The sequence below is a fragment of the Arabidopsis thaliana genome, chromosome 5 (genome assembly GCF_000001735.4).
Source record: "Arabidopsis thaliana chromosome 5, partial sequence".
In the NCBI taxonomy this organism is placed as follows: domain Eukaryota; kingdom Viridiplantae; phylum Streptophyta; class Magnoliopsida; order Brassicales; family Brassicaceae; genus Arabidopsis; species Arabidopsis thaliana.
This window is the reverse complement of record NC_003076.8, coordinates 23,851,638-23,869,376: the sequence shown is the minus strand read 5'-3', so window position 1 is coordinate 23,869,376 and position 17,739 is coordinate 23,851,638. Positions and strand designations below refer to the sequence as shown.

The window sequence follows — 17,739 nt, the reverse complement described above, 5'->3', positions numbered from 1 at the left end:
AAAACTGTGCCGTAGACGAATGTTTCTTGTTTATAAAGGTGGGCACGCACGACTCTGCTTAGTGCTTACACATATCACATGGTTCGTTAGTTCTCGAAAACGAAAAAATTACCCAAACAATGAACGTCTATCACTATCTTCTTCCTTTCTTTTGCTATTGAGAATCTTTAAACATATTTAATTCCAATAAATTTATAATCAGTTAACAGTACTCTAGAATATATGTACGTATGATTTATTTCTATACTCCAAATATTCCTATATTATACTCTTATGAAATATATATATGTATGGAACTATATTTAAAATATCTTAATATTGATATTATTTTGTAGTAGCATGAAAGTTTAAACACTAATTATATAATATTCTTAATATCCTACAATTTTATAAAATATTAATATCCTTAATGTATAATCAAAGAGTTAGACATTATAGCTCATACAACTGCAATTTGTGAGGAATTTAACACATACACTTGTTAATAAAAAGTGCAAGATATCAAACAATATATCTTATTTGGTAGAATACTAAACGGAGTCGAAACTGGCAAAGTTATTGTGGTGGCATGAAACGTAATATTATGGAAAATAATGTCAACAAATTAAATAAAACGTAACTGAAATAAGATAATTTATTTATAATTAATTGTCCACAACCCAAGTAATCATTTATTGGTTCACTATTATTCTTTAAACAAGGTACTAAATACATTAACTGGATAGACCTAGTAATAGCAATCGTTATTAGTCCTTAAAGAAAGGCTAAATACATTGACTGGTTATACAACTTTCATGTGAACGATGTGTAACGTCCATTCACCAAATCAGCTAATTAAACTGCTAATAAATTAACTTCTAATATAATTGTACTACGTGGCAAATAATAAATAGTCACCTATTCGTTTTCTTTCCTTCTTATTCAATATTTAGTATATTCAACAAGAAAAATAATTCAATTGTACGTCAAAGAACACAATTCAATTGTATAATTTGTGATTTTCTTCCTTCTTTATTATTAACTAAAAAAATCGGAAACTAATCCAAAAGTTTGCTTTTTCTTTAATTGAGTTCATATTAACTGTGAGTAAATAGATCCCTAGATAGATATGATTCCTAAAACTGTAAAGAGTGTTATCATTTAATTGATACAGATTTTATTAAAATTAGAGTAAGATCTAATTTGATCTTATTTATAACAATTTAAAGTATCAATTAAAGACAAAATCCGAGGAGTTGCATTAGATTTTTTTCTTTTTTCTTTTGACACGGTGCATGTATGATCTCTCCTATATAAAGATCTTTTCATGTTCATCATAATAGACACTAAACATTACAGTAATTTTCTTTCAAGCAAATGGCGACGCTAGCAGCTTCCTCTAGCCTCCTCTCATGTCTACTTGTTTTGTTCTTGAGTTCAGTTTCAGCTGTCACAGATGATAAACAGGTATAAAAATTGTCGATGATTCATATCATTATTAATTTATTATGATGAACTGTTGCTTCTCCATGTGATCATCCGTTATATATACATGGTGATCTTGATTATGATATCTGATCCATGAAGGTGTATATAGTCTACATGGGCTCACTTTCGTCCCGAGCGGACTACACACCAACGTCCGACCACATGAATATTCTTCAAGAGGTCACCGGAGAAAGGTGTGTTTTGATTAATTCATCTCTCTAATTATGGTTTTAGTTATAATTAAATTTAAATACCGTTACGAAGATTTTAATACGTGATATATATTTTCTAGTTCGATCGAAGGTCGTCTGGTGAGAAGTTACAAGAGGAGTTTCAACGGTTTTGCGGCCAGGCTCACTGAGTCGGAACGAGAAAGAGTTGCCAGTGAGTGTTCTTCGATCGAGACATACTTATGTTGAAATTAATTCTAAATGTTAAACAATTAAACTCTTTTGTGTATTCTTAGAAATGGTGGGAGTTGTTTCTGTATTCCCAAACAAGAAGTTACAACTTCAAACGACGACGTCTTGGGACTTCATGGGGTTAAAGGAAGGAATAAAGACGAAGAGGAACCCTACCGTCGAAAGTGATACAATTATTGGAGTTATCGACAGTGGGATCACGCCGGAATCTCAGAGCTTTTCGGACAAAGGCTTTGGTCCTCCTCCTCAGAAATGGAAAGGTGTTTGTTCCGGCGGCAAAAACTTCACATGCAACAAGTAATTACTCTTTAACTTAATTTAAAGATTAATATTGTTTTCTACCAAAAAAAAAAAAAATTGTTGTTTTTTATTCTGATAAAAAAAGAGTAGTACTGTTGGTCGAGGTTAACATAAGTTGTGAAAAAGGAAAGCTAATGTTGTTGATCTGTTTATAATAATATTTCAGCAAGTTGATTGGGGCAAGAGACTACACAAGCGAAGGTACTAGGGACATGGACGGACACGGTACACACACTGCGTCCACGGCGGCTGGAAACGCAGTTGTGGACGCAAGCTTCTTTGGAATCGGCAATGGAACCGTAAGAGGTGGTGTTCCAGCCTCTAGAGTAGCCGCTTACAAAGTCTGCACCCCGACAGGGTGTAGTTCGGAAGCTCTACTGTCTGCATTCGATGACGCGATTGCTGATGGAGTAGACCTCATCACCATCTCTATCGGAGATAAAACTGCGTCCATGTTCCAAAATGACCCGATTGCGATCGGGGCTTTTCACGCTATGGCCAAAGGGGTTCTCACTGTGAATTCCGCCGGTAACAGCGGTCCAAAACCAATCTCAGTATCGGGCGTAGCGCCGTGGATCTTAACTGTTGCAGCCAGTACCACTAACCGTGGGTTTGTCACCAAAGTTGTTCTCGGAAATGGCAAGACACTTGTCGTAAGTATCAAGTAACACTCCCATTTCTGTCATATAGTAATCTTTCTCTCTTTAGTTACCAATGAATCCTCTGTTCCTTTTCCATAACAGGGGAAGTCAGTGAATGCTTACGAAATGAAAGGAAAGGATTACCCTCTAGTGTACGGAAAATCTGCCGCTTCCTCTGCTTGCGACGCAGAATCCGCAGGGTAACTTCCTCCCTACCAAATAAAATCTTAATTTTAACGGTGACCTAGATTGTTTTTTTTAAAAATCAAATTTCTAATGTAATGAGATCAATTATTCTTCAGGCTTTGTGAGCTATCGTGTGTAGACAAATCCCGTGTGAAGGGAAAGATCTTAGTGTGTGGTGGTCCGGGTGGTTTGAAGATAGTTGAATCAGTTGGAGCTGTTGGACTCATTTATAGAACCCCTAAACCAGACGTAGCCTTCATTCACCCTTTACCTGCCGCTGGTTTACTAACAGAAGACTTTGAGTCTCTTGTCTCTTACCTTGAGTCCACTGAGTAAATTAACAATCATCTTCTCTATGCTTTATACATCAGCTTTAGATTTATCCATCTTTATTCTGAAATAGATTTGTGTTTGTCTTCTCAGCTCTCCACAAGCGATTGTTCTAAAAACTGAAGCAATCTTTAATCGGACATCTCCTGTTATTGCTTCCTTCTCTTCTCGCGGTCCAAACACCATTGCGGTTGATATTCTCAAGGTAATTATACAAAACAATTTTCATATTGATTCTGTTTATAATTTATTTGGTCTGAGAGACAGTGGTGGATGAATTGCAGCCAGATATAACAGCACCGGGAGTGGAGATTCTTGCTGCATATTCACCTGCTGGTGAACCGTCTCAAGATGACACCAGACATGTGAAGTACTCTGTTCTTTCCGGAACTTCAATGTCTTGTCCGCACGTTGCAGGAGTGGCTGCTTATGTCAAAACGTTCAACCCTAAATGGTCTCCTTCCATGATTCAATCTGCCATCATGACAACCGGTAAGCGAAAAAATATATCCAATATTTACTTTCTTGTCCCACAAGTAACCTTTGTCGCTCTGTTCTTATTTGGTTTCTTAACCAATATTTGCAGCTTGGCCTGTTAATGCTACTGGAACTGGCATCGCATCGACAGAGTTTGCTTATGGATCTGGACATGTCGACCCGATAGCCGCTTCAAATCCTGGACTTGTCTATGAATTAGACAAATCAGACCACATCGCCTTTCTCTGCGGCATGAACTACACTTCGCAAGTCCTGAAAGTCATCTCTGGTGAAACCGTCACTTGCTCCGAAGCAAAAAAAATCCTACCAAGAAACCTCAACTATCCTTCAATGTCTGCCAAATTGTCAGGATCTGGTACCACCTTCACTGTAACGTTCAACAGAACCTTGACTAATGTTGGCACGCCAAACTCTACATACACATCAAAGGTAGTGGCGGGTCACGGATCTAAGCTCGACGTTAAGATCACACCTAGTGTTCTGTCTTTTAAGACTGTGAACGAGAAGCAATCTTTTACGGTTACTGTTACCGGCAGCAATCTCGACTCTGAAGTGCCTTCGTCTGCAAATCTGATCTGGTCTGACGGTACCCATAACGTGAGAAGTCCCATTGTTGTTTATACTAGTGATTACTGAAGAGTCATCATCAATTCACACCATCGTCATAAATAATTTTTTATTGTTGTAATGTTTCTTCATTCTATGTTTTAGTTATCTTATTGCTCTGTGATGTCTCGGCTTCCTCTATGTACGTTGATGTCTTGAGATACGCTAATTGGATAATCGAGATGCTTTGTTTTTTTAATCATATTTTGTTCAAATGCAAAGGTTTCTGCCAGCAATAATATTGAAATAATTTTTTCTATAACCTGAATACAGGAAAATCATAATCGCATCTTGAGATCAAAGTCCATTGCAGGGTTCACAAGATACTAAACATTTTTTAAAGCGAATCTGGATTTGATAAGTGTTAAGAAATTGATTATTATTTATGTTTTACAAGATTTTCTGTAAACTTTTATTTTTCTTTTTGAAAAATATAGTTAGATTTTCTCAAAAGTGAGTGCAAAATATCAATGAAGGGGGAAAGCCAGTATGAGGTTATTCTTTTTGGCCAAGTAAATATTTTTTCCAAGTAAAAGTTTTCCAAGAAAGAAAAAAGTAAATATGTTTCTCTAAACTTGTACAAATACAAGGATATCATTAGATTAATGAATTGTAGTACTAGTTTTTAACTTTTTATTTTAATTATTATTATTATTTTTTTGGTCAACTTAACTTTAATTTTAGTTAATGATATCATTAGATTATAATATCTTGTATTATAACTTTATAATGAATTGTAATTAACTTTCTAAAGAAAAAATAGAATTAGAAGAACTTTTACAGGGTGCATACATGATCTATTTCTATATATATATATATATCCTTCATGTTGATCTCCATAGAAATTAGAGAATTAACTTTAGATATTTTGTAGAGAAATGGGTAAACGAGCAACTTATGGAGCTGGTCATGTCGATCCAATAGCTGCGACAAATCCTGGACTCGTCTATGAAATGGACAAAGCAGATCACATTGCTTTTCTCTGCGGCTTGAATTACACTGCGGATACCCTTGCACTCATAGCTGGTGAAACAATTACTTGCACTAAAGAAAACAAAACCTTACCAAGAAACCTCAACTATCCTTCAATGTCAGCTCAATTGCGAAGATCTGAAAGCTCACTCACAGTGACTTTCAACAGAACTGTCACTAATGTTGGAACGCCCAACTCAACATACAAATCAAAGGTGGTCTTAAATCAAGGATCAAAGCTCAACGTCAAGGTCACACCTAGTGTTCTGTCTTTTAAGACGGTGAGTGAAAAGAAGTCTTTCACGGTGACTGTCACAGGTAGCGATAGCGATCCAAAACTGCCTTCATCTGCAAATCTAATATGGTCTGATGGCACACATAATGTGAGAAGCCCTATTGTTATTTATATTGATGGTGCCTATTGATAAGGGCACTTCAGTTTATATCTGTTTACCGTCATCATCAAACATTGTAATATTCAATATCTTTGATATTGTCCTTTGCTTTGTTTCTTGTTAAGTTCACCAAATACTCACTGAAAAGTATCAAAAGCAATTAAAGTGGTTGTTTGACGACCAATATTCTTGAAATGACATTCTTTTTCACAAAACAATATTTTGTGTGCAACATATGGCGTATGAACTAATTCTTTTAAACAAAGTATTTTTTTGTTTTAATAGAATTTCAACACGTTACAACCATTATACTCTGTAAAACCTATCGCAAATTGAAGTTTTTAAAAAATCACTAATTAATGTTAGGTAAGAAAACCTTTTCTTTGTTTAGTTTTTTTACTATAAATCTAAGAAAAGAAATTGGAAGATTTTTTCCTTTTCATATATCTTTGACCACAAAATCACACTTTATCTATATATATATATACTTATCCTAAGTGTAAAAAACAAAGGTCCAAGTCTATCATAAAATGGCTATCACAAAAAAAAAATTAGTCGTGTATACTTTCACTCTTCTCTTTATCATATCTTATGTTCATTGCCAGTCTACATCCGCTAGCAGTCCTGGTATTGGCTTATTATTATAGTGTCCACACTTTACTTAAAAACATATTTTTTTCTATAATATTTCTTAATGTACATATTGATTATTATTAAATAGGTTTTGACAACGGAGAAGTTTGCAAACAATTCAAATTCAATCCGTGTGAACGCGGAGGGGATAGAGGCTGCACTGTGTTTTGTACAAGAAAGTTGTTTACTCGAGGCGAATGCAGAGACGAGGGATGTTGGTGTTGTCCTAGTTTTGACATCGGGGAAAGTTGCCAAGGTTTCAAATTCAATCCGTGTGAACGCGGAGGGGATAGAGGCTGCACTGTGTTTTGTAAAAGAAAATTGGTTACTCGAGGCGAATGCAGAGACGAGGGATGTTGGTGTTGTCCTGGACAAGTATGAGATATCATTATTAATCTTCATACAGTTTAACCTTTTTGAATATCTATCTATACTAAAGATAGAAAGTTGAATAATCATAATTTTACTTACACAAAGCTCTCGGTTAATAATTTTATCACTAACAACCGAATTTACGACGAATAATTCTATCTGCCCATTGAAAATCTCTGATAAATTACCTCCGTTAATTGGCAATAAATCTTTTTCACTCTACCAAAAATCGAATCTATATCTAATATATAAGCATTAATTAACCATAGGTAATACATTAATGCAAGATATTTTACTTTCTATTGAGATATAGTAATAATAGATTTTGTTAGATTACACAATCAGAGGGGGTTGATTGACTATATTTAATCCAGGACATATCTCATATATATATATATATATATTTCATTTCCCCCAAAATTTATAAAGAAACAAAATCAGAGTGAATTTAATTTAATTTATTCGACATGGCGAAAGGAACCACATTCATTTTCCTCTTCTCAAGCCTCCTCGTCTTGTCTCTGAGTTCAGTCTCCGCGGACAAGGATGATCATGGAGATCAACAGGTTTTACAATAAAATATTGTTTGAAACAATTATTGTAATTTGTTATCATGGTCATCTTGTTTCTCACTATGAGCCCATCCATATGTATCATACATGATAATAATGATGGTGATGAAAATCCATGAAGGTATATATCGTGTACTTGGGATCACTTCCTTCTCGAGAAGAGTACACACCAATGTCCGATCACATGAGTATTCTTCAAGAAATCACCGGAGAGAGGTTTTATTAAAAATGATTTTTTCCTCTTATTATATCTTATATATGGTTTAAAATCATAACTCTAAAAAGTTTTAATAATATTCTAGTTTGATCGAAAATCGCTTGGTGAGAAGCTACAAAAAGAGTTTCAACGGGTTTGCAGCACGACTCACAGAATCCGAACGAAAAAGATTAGCCGGTAACATTATATCGAGTTTTCTAGCTGGTTAAAAATCTTTAAAAGAATACAGAATTATAGTAGAAAGAAAAATTAAAGGAGTTTAAAAGAAAAACTTTTTCAGTGTTAGATATATATTCACAAAATTTTGCAAAATCGTATCTCTTTTCTTTTTTTGTGCACCACATCACTAAATGTTATGTAATGTTTTTTCTTAGGAATGGAGAGAGTTGTGTCTGTGTTCCCAAGTAGAAAACTGAAACTGCAAACGACGTCGTCTTGGAACTTTATGGGTCTCAAAGAAGGCATCAAAACTAAGCGAACCCGTAGCATTGAGAGTGATACCATTATCGGGGTCATCGACAGTGGAATCTATCCCGAATCCGACAGCTTTTCCGACCAAGGCTTTGGCCCTCCTCCTAAGAAATGGAAGGGAACTTGTGCTGGCGGGAAAAACTTCACCTGCAACAAGTAAGTACACTTCTTACCCTAACTTGGGAATTTTGTCCAACAGTTTAAGAGTACTTTTAATCTTGGGTAACAACAATTTCTCTAATTTTGCAGCAAGGTCATTGGGGCAAGAGACTACACAGCCAAATCTAAAGCAAATCAAACAGCGAGAGACTACAGTGGACACGGCACACACACAGCGTCAATCGCTGCCGGAAACGCAGTCGCAAACTCAAACTTCTATGGACTTGGAAATGGAACCGCGAGAGGTGGCGTTCCAGCCGCTCGAATCGCCGTTTACAAAGTCTGCGACAATGAAGGATGCGACGGAGAAGCAATGATGTCTGCGTTTGACGACGCAATCGCTGACGGTGTGGATGTCATATCTATCTCCATCGTTCTTGATAACATTCCACCGTTCGAGGAAGATCCGATTGCGATTGGAGCGTTTCACGCTATGGCTGTAGGAGTACTAACTGTTAACGCAGCCGGTAACAATGGACCAAAAATCAGCACTGTCACGAGTACCGCACCATGGGTGTTTAGTGTTGCGGCTAGTGTTACGAATCGTGCGTTTATGGCTAAAGTTGTTCTTGGAGACGGCAAGATCCTTATCGTGCGTATCAAGAAAGAGTCTTATCTTTGTCATCATGGCGTTAGCATCTTTGTCGTTTTAACCAATTTGGCTCTCTCTCTTTTTAATGAAACAGGGACGATCAGTGAATACGTACGATATGAATGGAACCAATTATCCTTTGGTTTACGGAAAATCTGCTGCTTTGAGTACATGTAGTGTGGATAAGGCTAGGTAACTTCTTTTCCAAGAAACAGTACTATGCTTATTGCGGCAACTGTTTTCCATTTCTACTTTGTGCTATTTTGCAGGTTATGCGAGCCAAAGTGTCTGGATGGAAAACTTGTGAAAGGGAAGATTGTGCTGTGTGATTCTACGAAAGGTTTAATAGAAGCTCAAAAATTGGGAGCTGTTGGATCGATTGTAAAGAACCCTGAACCAGACCGCGCTTTTATTCGCTCTTTCCCTGTCTCTTTCTTATCCAATGATGACTACAAGTCTCTCGTCTCTTACATGAATTCCACAAAGTAATGATTTTCTTTATGTTTTATATGCTGCATACTTCAAATTATCCATCTTTATTGTTTTTTCTCTGTTTGTATATGCAGAAATCCAAAAGCCACTGTTCTCAAAAGTGAGGAGATCTCTAATCAGAGAGCTCCTCTTGTTGCCTCTTTCTCTTCTCGGGGTCCAAGCTCCATCGTTTCAGATATTCTGAAGGTATCTTAGTGCTTGTTATTAGTCTCTTTTGATTTTAGCTCTGAGAGAAAATCGTGGATTCATATTGCAGCCGGATATAACAGCACCAGGAGTGGAGATCCTTGCTGCCTATTCACCTGACAGTTCACCGACTGAAAGCGAGTTTGACACTAGACGTGTAAAATACTCTGTTCTGTCTGGAACTTCAATGGCTTGTCCACACGTTGCAGGCGTGGCCGCCTATGTCAAGACTTTTCATCCTCAATGGTCTCCTTCCATGATCCAATCAGCCATCATGACAACTGGTAAGAAAAACTTAGATTGAAATTACCAAGAGAAACAAACTCACTTGTGCCGCAAGAGACCCATTGATGATCTCCTAATTTTGTAGCTTGGCCAATGAATGCTTCTGGTTCTGGCTTTGTATCAACTGAGTTTGCATATGGATCTGGCCATGTGGACCCGATAGATGCTATTAATCCTGGACTCGTTTATGAATTGACCAAAGCAGACCACATCAACTTTCTCTGTGGTTTAAACTACACGAGTGATCACTTAAGAATCATCTCCGGAGACAACAGCACTTGCACGAAAGAAATTTCCAAGACATTACCAAGAAACCTCAACTACCCAACAATGTCGGCTAAAGTGTCGGGAACAAAACCGTTCAACATAACTTTCCAGAGAACTGTCACTAACGTTGGTATGCAAAAATCTACGTACAATGCAAAGGTAGTCAAGTTTCCTGGCTCTAAACTCTCCATCAAAGTGTCGCCGCGTGTTTTGTCTATGAAGTCGATGAATGAGAAGCAGTCTTTCATGGTCACTGTTTCAAGCGATAGTATCGGAACAAAACAACCTGTGTCGGCAAATCTAATTTGGTCCGATGGCACTCATAATGTAAGAAGCCCCATAATTGTTTATGCTATGAGCTAAATGAGGCAGATATAGTTGTCATTATATAACTTAAATGTAATAAACATGGTCCATGGAGAAAGTCTAAATAGTGTAAGCTACTTTTAGGACATTTTTTTTTTGTTCTTGATAATCTGAATTCTATGACCAAAATAAAAATGTTTATGAACCAAGAGCGGAGACAAGTTATCAAACCATAACTTGCAACAAGGAATGAGATGGATGAAAATGTAAGCTTTCTTTCTGTTTCTGGATCTTACAAAATGTCCATGGTTTTTAGTATTTGCAATTGGTTTTCCAAAATTTATTGTCTTCGAGGTACACAAACATCATTATTTATGTCAATAATTAATATTTAACAACATATTTTAAATAGTTTACAACAACATATAATATAATGTATATGCATATTTATTTTCTTATGTCACTTGTCACGTATTCTAATTTCTAATACTCTGATTCGTAGGATTAGGCTCATCACTTTTCTTTTTTTCTTTTTGATCAACTATTAGGCTCATCACATATATGAGATTTAAAATCATGAAAATGTGATTTGTGTAGACTATTTTGTCTTTGCTCAGAAAAAAAAAAAGTTTTTGACTATTTTGAAAGATAAGTATATTTAAGTTAGACTGTATCTCCTATCTGAAATAGACAACAGTTCTCACTTCTCACTCATTATACATGCTTATATTAACAAATGTCAATACTTGTTTGTGTGTATAAACATAATATATATACCCGAAGATTTGATGAGTAAACACATGCATAAAATATTTTTTAGCTATATTTGGTATCTTTACGATGTTTATATTTTTTTCTTTTTGATAAAGTGTTTTTGAAAGATATGCCTCCAATTTGATATAATTAATAATATAAGATGAGATGTAGTTTTGAGTTTTATTCCCCCGAATGGAATCTCTCTTCCTAACAACGTGTAAAGTTTGTAAACTACGTGTATTCACGTGTTCTTTCACAATGCATGTTTATTATCTTTCTTACTATTTTTGTTTCTTTCTGACATTTACGTTTTGTTCTGTCATATACTCATATAGGCTTTAAGTTGGGTTAAGATGTTCAAATAAATATACATGTAAGATGAAACTAAAACAAATTACATTAATATCAGATTTTTATTGTTAAAGGTTTGAAGATATTTTTTCCTGAAAACTAAAAAGTATGTTCTTAACAAAAAAAAAAAAAAAAAAAAAAAAAACTAACAAGTATGTTGTTTACTGAAAAGATTAGTGACTGATTTTGTGAGCCTTGACGATAAAAATGTAGAAAAGTAAACACTTCAGCAAGTGGATAATTTATAGGTACCTCATATTCTCGTCTTTTGATCAAACGTTTCTTTTCCTATAAAAATTAATTACAGATAAAAAGCGTCATATATTAATTAACCAATATAATAGCATATTTATTTTGGTGTATTACTTTTTCTATCAATTAAATATATAAAGGGAAACTATCTCAAATCTAAAAGGGAATCCGATTTAAAGAAGCTTAACTTCTTCTGTTCTCTTTTCATAAAAAATAAATATAATTACAGATATAAAGTTTAAACAATACAATAGTATATTTATTTTGGCACATTACTTTTTTCCATTAAAGAAATTAAAGGAAGCTATTTCAAAACTAAAAGGAATCCGATTTAAAGAAGCTTAACTTCTTCTGTTCTCTCGTTTGCACTTTGGCTCTACGTGATCAAGAAAGGTCGGCAACTTATACTCAGTCTCTGGCAACCTATAAGTTGAATGACCTGAGATCCGGCGCAGAACGTTGAAGAATCTCACTGTTTGTAGGCAAAATGTACCTCCTTGTGGATTTGAGGATTGTTTGGTAGACAACTAATTGAGAATCAAAATTGGCAACAAAAAAAAAAATATGGTTAATCCAAAATAGTAATTACGTTATGGAAATTTGGTAACTGTCAGAGAAAACAGACTGTACCTACATTTTGGATCGTCTTTCTCCGGAAACTTAAACCTTTGTCGTTGACTCTATCCCTCGTTAACCTGGATCCTTGTGGACAGATCACGCTAAATATTCACCAAATAACGATCAAGTAGTACTCGTAAAAACAAGGTGTGAATACATGAGTGACTTTCATGTGGACCGTATATGTAACCTCACCATAAATAAAAAAAATAAAAAAAAAAAAATAAAATGAAAAAGGGTTTAACGTCCATTCACCATATCAGCTATTTTTTTGTTTGTCTGAAAATGTATGACCATATCATTATGACATTATCTGCTAATTAAACTGCCTTAATAAATTAACTTCGTATATATTTTGCTAATGTATCTCTAATAATTATTCGTTATTATCAACTTCTTTAAATTTTATTATGAAGATACGATATCAACTCTAGTTAAAATTTTCATAACACAGAAGCGACTCTGATGTGATGGGAGTGAAAACTAATACAGCTCCACATTCTCACATGATGCATAAACAATGCTAAAACCTCAGATACCATAACTTTTCATGGAATTATGTTTCTCGATTACAACTATGTACCCTTCCAGATTTCAGACCAAATTTTACCATATTTTTTCTAATAATAAAAGAAAACTTTATCTTACATATATGCATTTAGCCTTCTGTATACGCATTTGCATGCATGCATTAATGAGTTTCTTCTGATATACATGTGTGAGGATTTGTATATTTAATTCAAAAATATTTGCATAATGGTCTTACTTTTTTTTTGTTTTTTTTCTTTTTGACGGCACTTACTTTTTATATATTAAAAGAGTTTTTTAACATGTGGGTTATGACAATTTTCTCAGTAACTTTAATTTATTTTAATCACAAAAATATACTATATAGTGGAATATAATGTTGTTTATGCTTTATTGTATGTGAGAGTCTGGGTCTAGTTTATTTATTTTAATAAATGTGTTACATCTTTCTCTTTGCAATATTCTTGCTTATTGTTTATGGCGTCGATGTTGTTTCATGGACCAACTGAAATATATAAAAGGAATAAGCATCTAATCGACTAATCACTTTAAAATACTCCATATAGTACTAATCAAATACGTACCCCATAAAATAGTCCAATGATTCACCACGAACTTAAAAAAACTGTATAAATGGGATTCCCACTTTTCCTAAAGCCTTGTGACCGGCTGTACCAATTTAAAACGATTTTATGCTATAATTCATTTATTGAATGTTAGGGTAAGATTTGATTAAAATTACCCTAAAATCATGGTAAATTTTGATTTAATTTATAACAATAACGACACAAAATTAGAGACAATGAAATAAATTTTGATTTTTAGTATGTGGTGGAGATGTCAAACAGAATCTCCATTCAATTTTTTTAAAAAAATACTTATATACATATAAATTAGGGCATATAATTATGTATAAATACATACAAATATGCCTTATATTTATCTTATATTCTAGATATGGGGTTTTATTCCAAAAAATTATATTGTTTGTATCATTCACTAATCATAAGTCTTAAAATATATTGCAGGCAGAACCGTCTATCTTAGTTTCAAGTGTTACGGATTGTTTATCGCTGGGCTTTCGCGGAGGACGACAAAATAACATATATTAAAAATATATACTCTTAATAATTTTTAAAATAGGGCTGCAAATCGTTTGAGACAACTCTGAACACGGTGCATGTATGATCTCTTCTATATAAAGAGATCTTAATTTGCACGTATATCATCATAGAAAATAAAACAATTACTACATTTTACAAAACAAATGGCGAATCTAGCTGCGTCCACTTGCCTATACTCATGGCTCCTTGTTTTGTTATTGAGTTCAGTCTCAGCAATCATAGATGAAGATACACAGGTATTATAAACGTTCATGCATACTAACTAGACTTCTCATTTTATTTTGTTTTTGAAAATTAAACGAACTTCTAATTTGCACATTAAGTGTTTAATCCGTATCTATTTCTGTATACATTAACATGTGATGATAATGATGATGAGTTGATGATGATATATGATGATCCATGAAGGTGTATATAGTCTACATGGGTTCACTTTCGTCTCGCGCGGACTACATACCAACGTCCGATCACATGAGTATTCTTCAACAGGTCACAGGAGAAAGGTGTGATTTAATTTGTTCATTTCTCTAATCATGATTAGTTATAGTCAGTTAAATTTATTTGTTATGAAGTTTTGATAAGTGATTTTATTTTTCAGTTCGATCGAAGGTCGCTTGGTGAGAAGTTACAAGAGGAGTTTCAACGGCTTCGCAGCCAGGCTCACTGAGTCAGAACGTACATTAATTGCCGGTGAGTGTTATTCGATTTTGACACAATTATGTTGAAATAATTTTATAGGTTTTAAACACTCAAAGCCTTTTGTGGTTTCTTTAGAAATAGAGGGAGTTGTGTCTGTGTTCCCAAACAAGATATTACAACTCCATACGACGACGTCTTGGGACTTCATGGGGGTGAAGGAAGGAAAGAATACAAAGAGAAACTTGGCCATAGAAAGTGATACTATCATCGGCGTCATCGACACTGGGATTTGGCCGGAATCCAAGAGCTTCTCCGACAAAGGCTTTGGTCCTCCTCCTAAGAAATGGAAAGGTGTTTGTTCCGGTGGCAAAAACTTCACCTGCAACAAGTAATTTACTCTTAATTATATAATTGCTCTCTAAAGATTAGTATCGTCGGTCAAAGGCTTTGACTCAAAGCTAGAGATATACTTAGAAAATAGCTTGGCTTTTGACGTAAAATCTGTTGTTTTAATCTTTCAGCAAGTTGATTGGGGCAAGAGACTACACAAGCGAAGGTACAAGGGACACTAGTGGCCACGGTACACACACGGCTTCCACAGCAGCTGGAAATGCAGTCAAAGACACAAGTTTCTTTGGAATCGGCAATGGAACCGTAAGAGGTGGTGTTCCGGCCTCTAGAATCGCCGCTTACAAAGTCTGCACCGATTCAGGGTGTAGCTCGGAAGCTCTACTGTCTTCGTTCGATGACGCGATTGCAGACGGTGTAGACCTCATCACCATCTCTATTGGGTTTCAATTCCCATCCATATTCGAAGATGACCCGATAGCGATCGGAGCTTTTCACGCTATGGCCAAAGGGATTCTCACTGTAAGTTCTGCGGGTAACAGCGGTCCAAAGCCCACCACAGTCTCGCATGTAGCGCCATGGATCTTTACCGTTGCAGCCAGCACCACGAACCGTGGGTTTATCACCAAAGTTGTTCTCGGAAACGGCAAGACACTTGCCGTGAGTATCAAGTAACACTCTTTTCTGGTAATCTTTCTCTTCCTTACAATGAATCCTCTGTTCCTTTGACGTAACAGGGGAGGTCAGTGAATGCTTTCGATATGAAAGGAAAAAAGTACCCTCTAGTGTATGGAAAATCTGCAGCTTCATCTGCTTGTGACGCCAAAACGGCAGCGTAAAAATTTCTCCCTACTAAACAGTATCTTAATTGTGATGATGACAGTGTCAATTAATCAATGTAATGAGCTCAATTGTTTTTGCAGACTTTGTGCGCCAGCGTGTCTAAACAAAAGCCGTGTGAAGGGAAAGATTTTAGTGTGTGGTGGTCCGAGTGGTTACAAGATAGCTAAATCAGTTGGAGCTATTGCAATCATTGATAAATCCCCTAGACCCGACGTTGCATTCACTCACCATTTACCTGCCTCTGGTTTAAAAGCAAAAGACTTTAAGTCTCTCGTCTCTTACATTGAGTCCCAAGAGTAAACAATCATCTTCTCTAGTCTCTACGCTTTATACATCTGCTTCAGATTCTCCATCTTTATCCTAAAATTTATGTGTGTTGTTTTCTCAGTTCTCCACAAGCGGCTGTTCTAAAAACGGAAACAATCTTCAATAGGACATCTCCTGTTATCGCTTCCTTCTCTTCTCGTGGTCCAAACACCATCGCTGTTGATATTCTCAAGGTAAAAATATACATAACATTTATGCTCTCGGTTCTGTTTATTACTCCGGTCTGAGAGACAATGGTGGATGAATTGCAGCCGGATATAACAGCACCAGGAGTGGAGATCCTTGCTGCATTTTCACCTAATGGTGAACCGTCCGAAGATGACACCAGACGTGTGAAGTACTCTGTTTTCTCTGGAACTTCAATGGCTTGTCCTCATGTTGCAGGGGTGGCTGCGTATGTCAAGACGTTTTACCCTAGATGGTCTCCTTCCATGATTCAATCTGCCATCATGACAACTGGTAAGCAATACTGAATGCAATTTTTACTTTCTTGTGCTACAAGTAACCTTTGTTGACTGTTATCTTAACTAATCTTTGCAGCTTGGCCTGTAAAAGCTAAGGGACGTGGCATCGCATCGACCGAGTTTGCTTATGGAGCTGGACATGTCGACCCGATGGCCGCTTTAAATCCTGGACTTGTCTATGAATTGGACAAAGCTGACCACATCGCCTTTCTCTGCGGCATGAACTACACTTCGAAGACCCTTAAAATCATCTCGGGTGATACCGTCAAGTGCTCCAAGAAAAACAAAATCTTGCCTAGAAACCTTAACTATCCTTCAATGTCGGCCAAATTGTCAGGAACCGATAGTACCTTCTCTGTGACTTTCAACAGAACGTTGACCAACGTCGGCACGCCAAACTCTACATACAAATCAAAGGTAGTCGCAGGTCACGGATCTAAGCTTAGCATCAAGGTCACGCCTAGTGTTCTGTATTTTAAGACAGTGAACGAGAAGCAATCTTTTAGTGTCACTGTTACAGGCAGCGACGTTGACTCGGAAGTCCCTTCGTCTGCAAATCTAATTTGGTCTGACGGTACCCATAACGTGAGAAGTCCCATTGTTGTTTACATAATGGTTGTTGATGAGGCATGAGCAATTCATCATCGTCGTCAGTCATCACAAATAAATCTTTATTGTCGTTGTAACGTTTCTTCATTTTGTGTTTACGTTATTTGATTGCTCTATGATGTTTCAGCTTCTTTTACTATATATAAATAAGGTGCGAGTATCTTTTTGCACACGGATTTCACTGCAAACTAAATGTCATGCCTTATGAAGGTGCTCTGTTTGACTGCAGAGTGAAGAGACTAAATGGGCTTTGTCTGTTTTCTCTGGCCCATGACTTTTGTTGACTGGGCTTTATTGTGCACAGGCCCAAATAATGTCTCTGACCTTAGATTTGGTATAGGTAGAGTTCATGTGATTTTTGAATTTGTATATGTCTGAACGTAATTCAGACATCCCAATGCGGTTGAATGAGGAAATGAAGAAACAAAACCACTTTCAGATTCCCAGACTTATGCTTAAGTCTCAAAAACAGAGTCAAAACATTCTAATAAAGAGATATTTTTCAGATGCT

The 17,739-nt window shown here is 35.8% G+C and overlaps 5 protein-coding genes and 1 non-coding gene across 8 annotated transcripts; 5 read left to right on the top strand and 1 right to left on the bottom strand.

Annotated features, from left to right (window-relative positions):
- The first annotated feature begins 1,293 nt into the window (after positions 1-1,293).
- On the top strand, positions 1,294-4,705 carry SBT4.13 (subtilase 4.13). The gene is made up of 10 exons (NM_125302.5): positions 1,294-1,446; positions 1,567-1,661; positions 1,760-1,851; positions 1,934-2,186; positions 2,356-2,842; positions 2,933-3,030; positions 3,133-3,348; positions 3,440-3,551; positions 3,631-3,838; positions 3,933-4,705. The coding sequence occupies exons 1-10, from the start codon at positions 1,357-1,359 to the stop codon at positions 4,478-4,480; spliced, it is 2,199 nt and encodes a 732-aa protein (NP_568898.2). The 5' UTR covers positions 1,294-1,356; the 3' UTR covers positions 4,481-4,705.
- A 623-nt stretch (positions 4,706-5,328) lies between these two features.
- Positions 5,329-5,847, top strand: AT5G59110 (subtilisin-like serine protease-like protein; the record flags this gene model as incomplete). Its single annotated transcript, NM_125301.1, has 1 exon — positions 5,329-5,847. One exon carries the CDS (start codon positions 5,329-5,331, stop codon positions 5,845-5,847), a length of 519 nt encoding a protein of 172 aa, NP_568897.1.
- Positions 5,848-6,323: 476 nt separating this feature from the next.
- On the top strand, positions 6,324-6,918 carry AT5G59105 (Defensin-like (DEFL) family protein). Its single transcript, NM_148150.2, has 2 exons — positions 6,324-6,444; positions 6,539-6,918. Exons 1-2 carry the CDS (start codon positions 6,348-6,350, stop codon positions 6,829-6,831), a joined length of 390 nt encoding a protein of 129 aa, NP_680455.2. The 5' UTR covers positions 6,324-6,347; the 3' UTR covers positions 6,832-6,918.
- Positions 6,919-7,247: 329 nt separating this feature from the next.
- AT5G59100 (Subtilisin-like serine endopeptidase family protein) lies at positions 7,248-10,504 on the top strand. Its single transcript, NM_125300.3, has 10 exons — positions 7,248-7,388; positions 7,516-7,610; positions 7,697-7,788; positions 7,986-8,238; positions 8,332-8,833; positions 8,928-9,025; positions 9,103-9,318; positions 9,400-9,511; positions 9,582-9,795; positions 9,882-10,504. Exons 1-10 carry the CDS (start codon positions 7,290-7,292, stop codon positions 10,424-10,426), a joined length of 2,226 nt encoding a protein of 741 aa, NP_568896.1. The 5' UTR covers positions 7,248-7,289; the 3' UTR covers positions 10,427-10,504.
- Positions 10,505-12,084: 1,580 nt separating this feature from the next.
- On the bottom strand, positions 12,085-12,483 carry AT5G00670. The gene is made up of 2 exons (NR_144216.1): positions 12,359-12,483; positions 12,085-12,255 (listed from the first exon to the last, which is right to left on the bottom strand). It is a non-coding gene; the product is annotated as an uncharacterized misc_RNA (transcript).
- A 1,394-nt stretch (positions 12,484-13,877) lies between these two features.
- Positions 13,878-17,698, top strand: SBT4.12 (subtilase 4.12). 3 transcript variants are annotated; one of them, NM_125299.3, is made up of 10 exons: positions 13,878-14,234; positions 14,407-14,501; positions 14,597-14,688; positions 14,773-15,025; positions 15,159-15,645; positions 15,723-15,820; positions 15,909-16,124; positions 16,217-16,328; positions 16,407-16,614; positions 16,696-17,698. In NM_125299.3, exons 1-10 carry the CDS (start codon positions 14,142-14,144, stop codon positions 17,250-17,252), a joined length of 2,211 nt encoding a protein of 736 aa, NP_568895.1. In that variant the 5' UTR covers positions 13,878-14,141; the 3' UTR covers positions 17,253-17,698. The 3 variants fall into 3 exon arrangements, with proteins under 3 accessions (NP_568895.1, NP_001032102.1, NP_001032101.1); NM_001037025.1 differs by having other exon boundaries at positions 14,102-14,234; positions 14,779-15,025; positions 16,696-17,472; NM_001037024.1 differs by having other exon boundaries at positions 14,102-14,234; positions 16,711-17,472.
- The last annotated feature ends 41 nt before the right edge of the window (positions 17,699-17,739 follow it).

Coding starts and splice junctions, on each gene's coding strand:
- SBT4.13 (NM_125302.5), top strand. CDS start 1,357: ATGGCGACGCTAGCAGCTTCCTCTAGCCTCCTCTCATGTCTACTTGTT. Junction 3,349..3,439: donor TCTTACCTTGAGTCCACTGA/GTAAATTAACAA, acceptor TTGTCTTCTCAG/CTCTCCACAAGCGATTGTTC. Junction 3,552..3,630: donor TTGCGGTTGATATTCTCAAG/GTAATTATACAA, acceptor GATGAATTGCAG/CCAGATATAACAGCACCGGG.
- AT5G59105 (NM_148150.2), top strand. CDS start 6,348: ATGGCTATCACAAAAAAAAAATTAGTCGTGTATACTTTCACTCTTCTC. Junction 6,445..6,538: donor TACATCCGCTAGCAGTCCTG/GTATTGGCTTAT, acceptor ATTATTAAATAG/GTTTTGACAACGGAGAAGTT.
- AT5G59100 (NM_125300.3), top strand. CDS start 7,290: ATGGCGAAAGGAACCACATTCATTTTCCTCTTCTCAAGCCTCCTCGTC. Junction 7,789..7,985: donor CGAACGAAAAAGATTAGCCG/GTAACATTATAT, acceptor GTTTTTTCTTAG/GAATGGAGAGAGTTGTGTCT. Junction 9,796..9,881: donor ATCAGCCATCATGACAACTG/GTAAGAAAAACT, acceptor CTAATTTTGTAG/CTTGGCCAATGAATGCTTCT.
- SBT4.12 (NM_125299.3), top strand. CDS start 14,142: ATGGCGAATCTAGCTGCGTCCACTTGCCTATACTCATGGCTCCTTGTT. Junction 14,502..14,596: donor CAACAGGTCACAGGAGAAAG/GTGTGATTTAAT, acceptor TTTATTTTTCAG/TTCGATCGAAGGTCGCTTGG. Junction 14,689..14,772: donor AGAACGTACATTAATTGCCG/GTGAGTGTTATT, acceptor TGGTTTCTTTAG/AAATAGAGGGAGTTGTGTCT.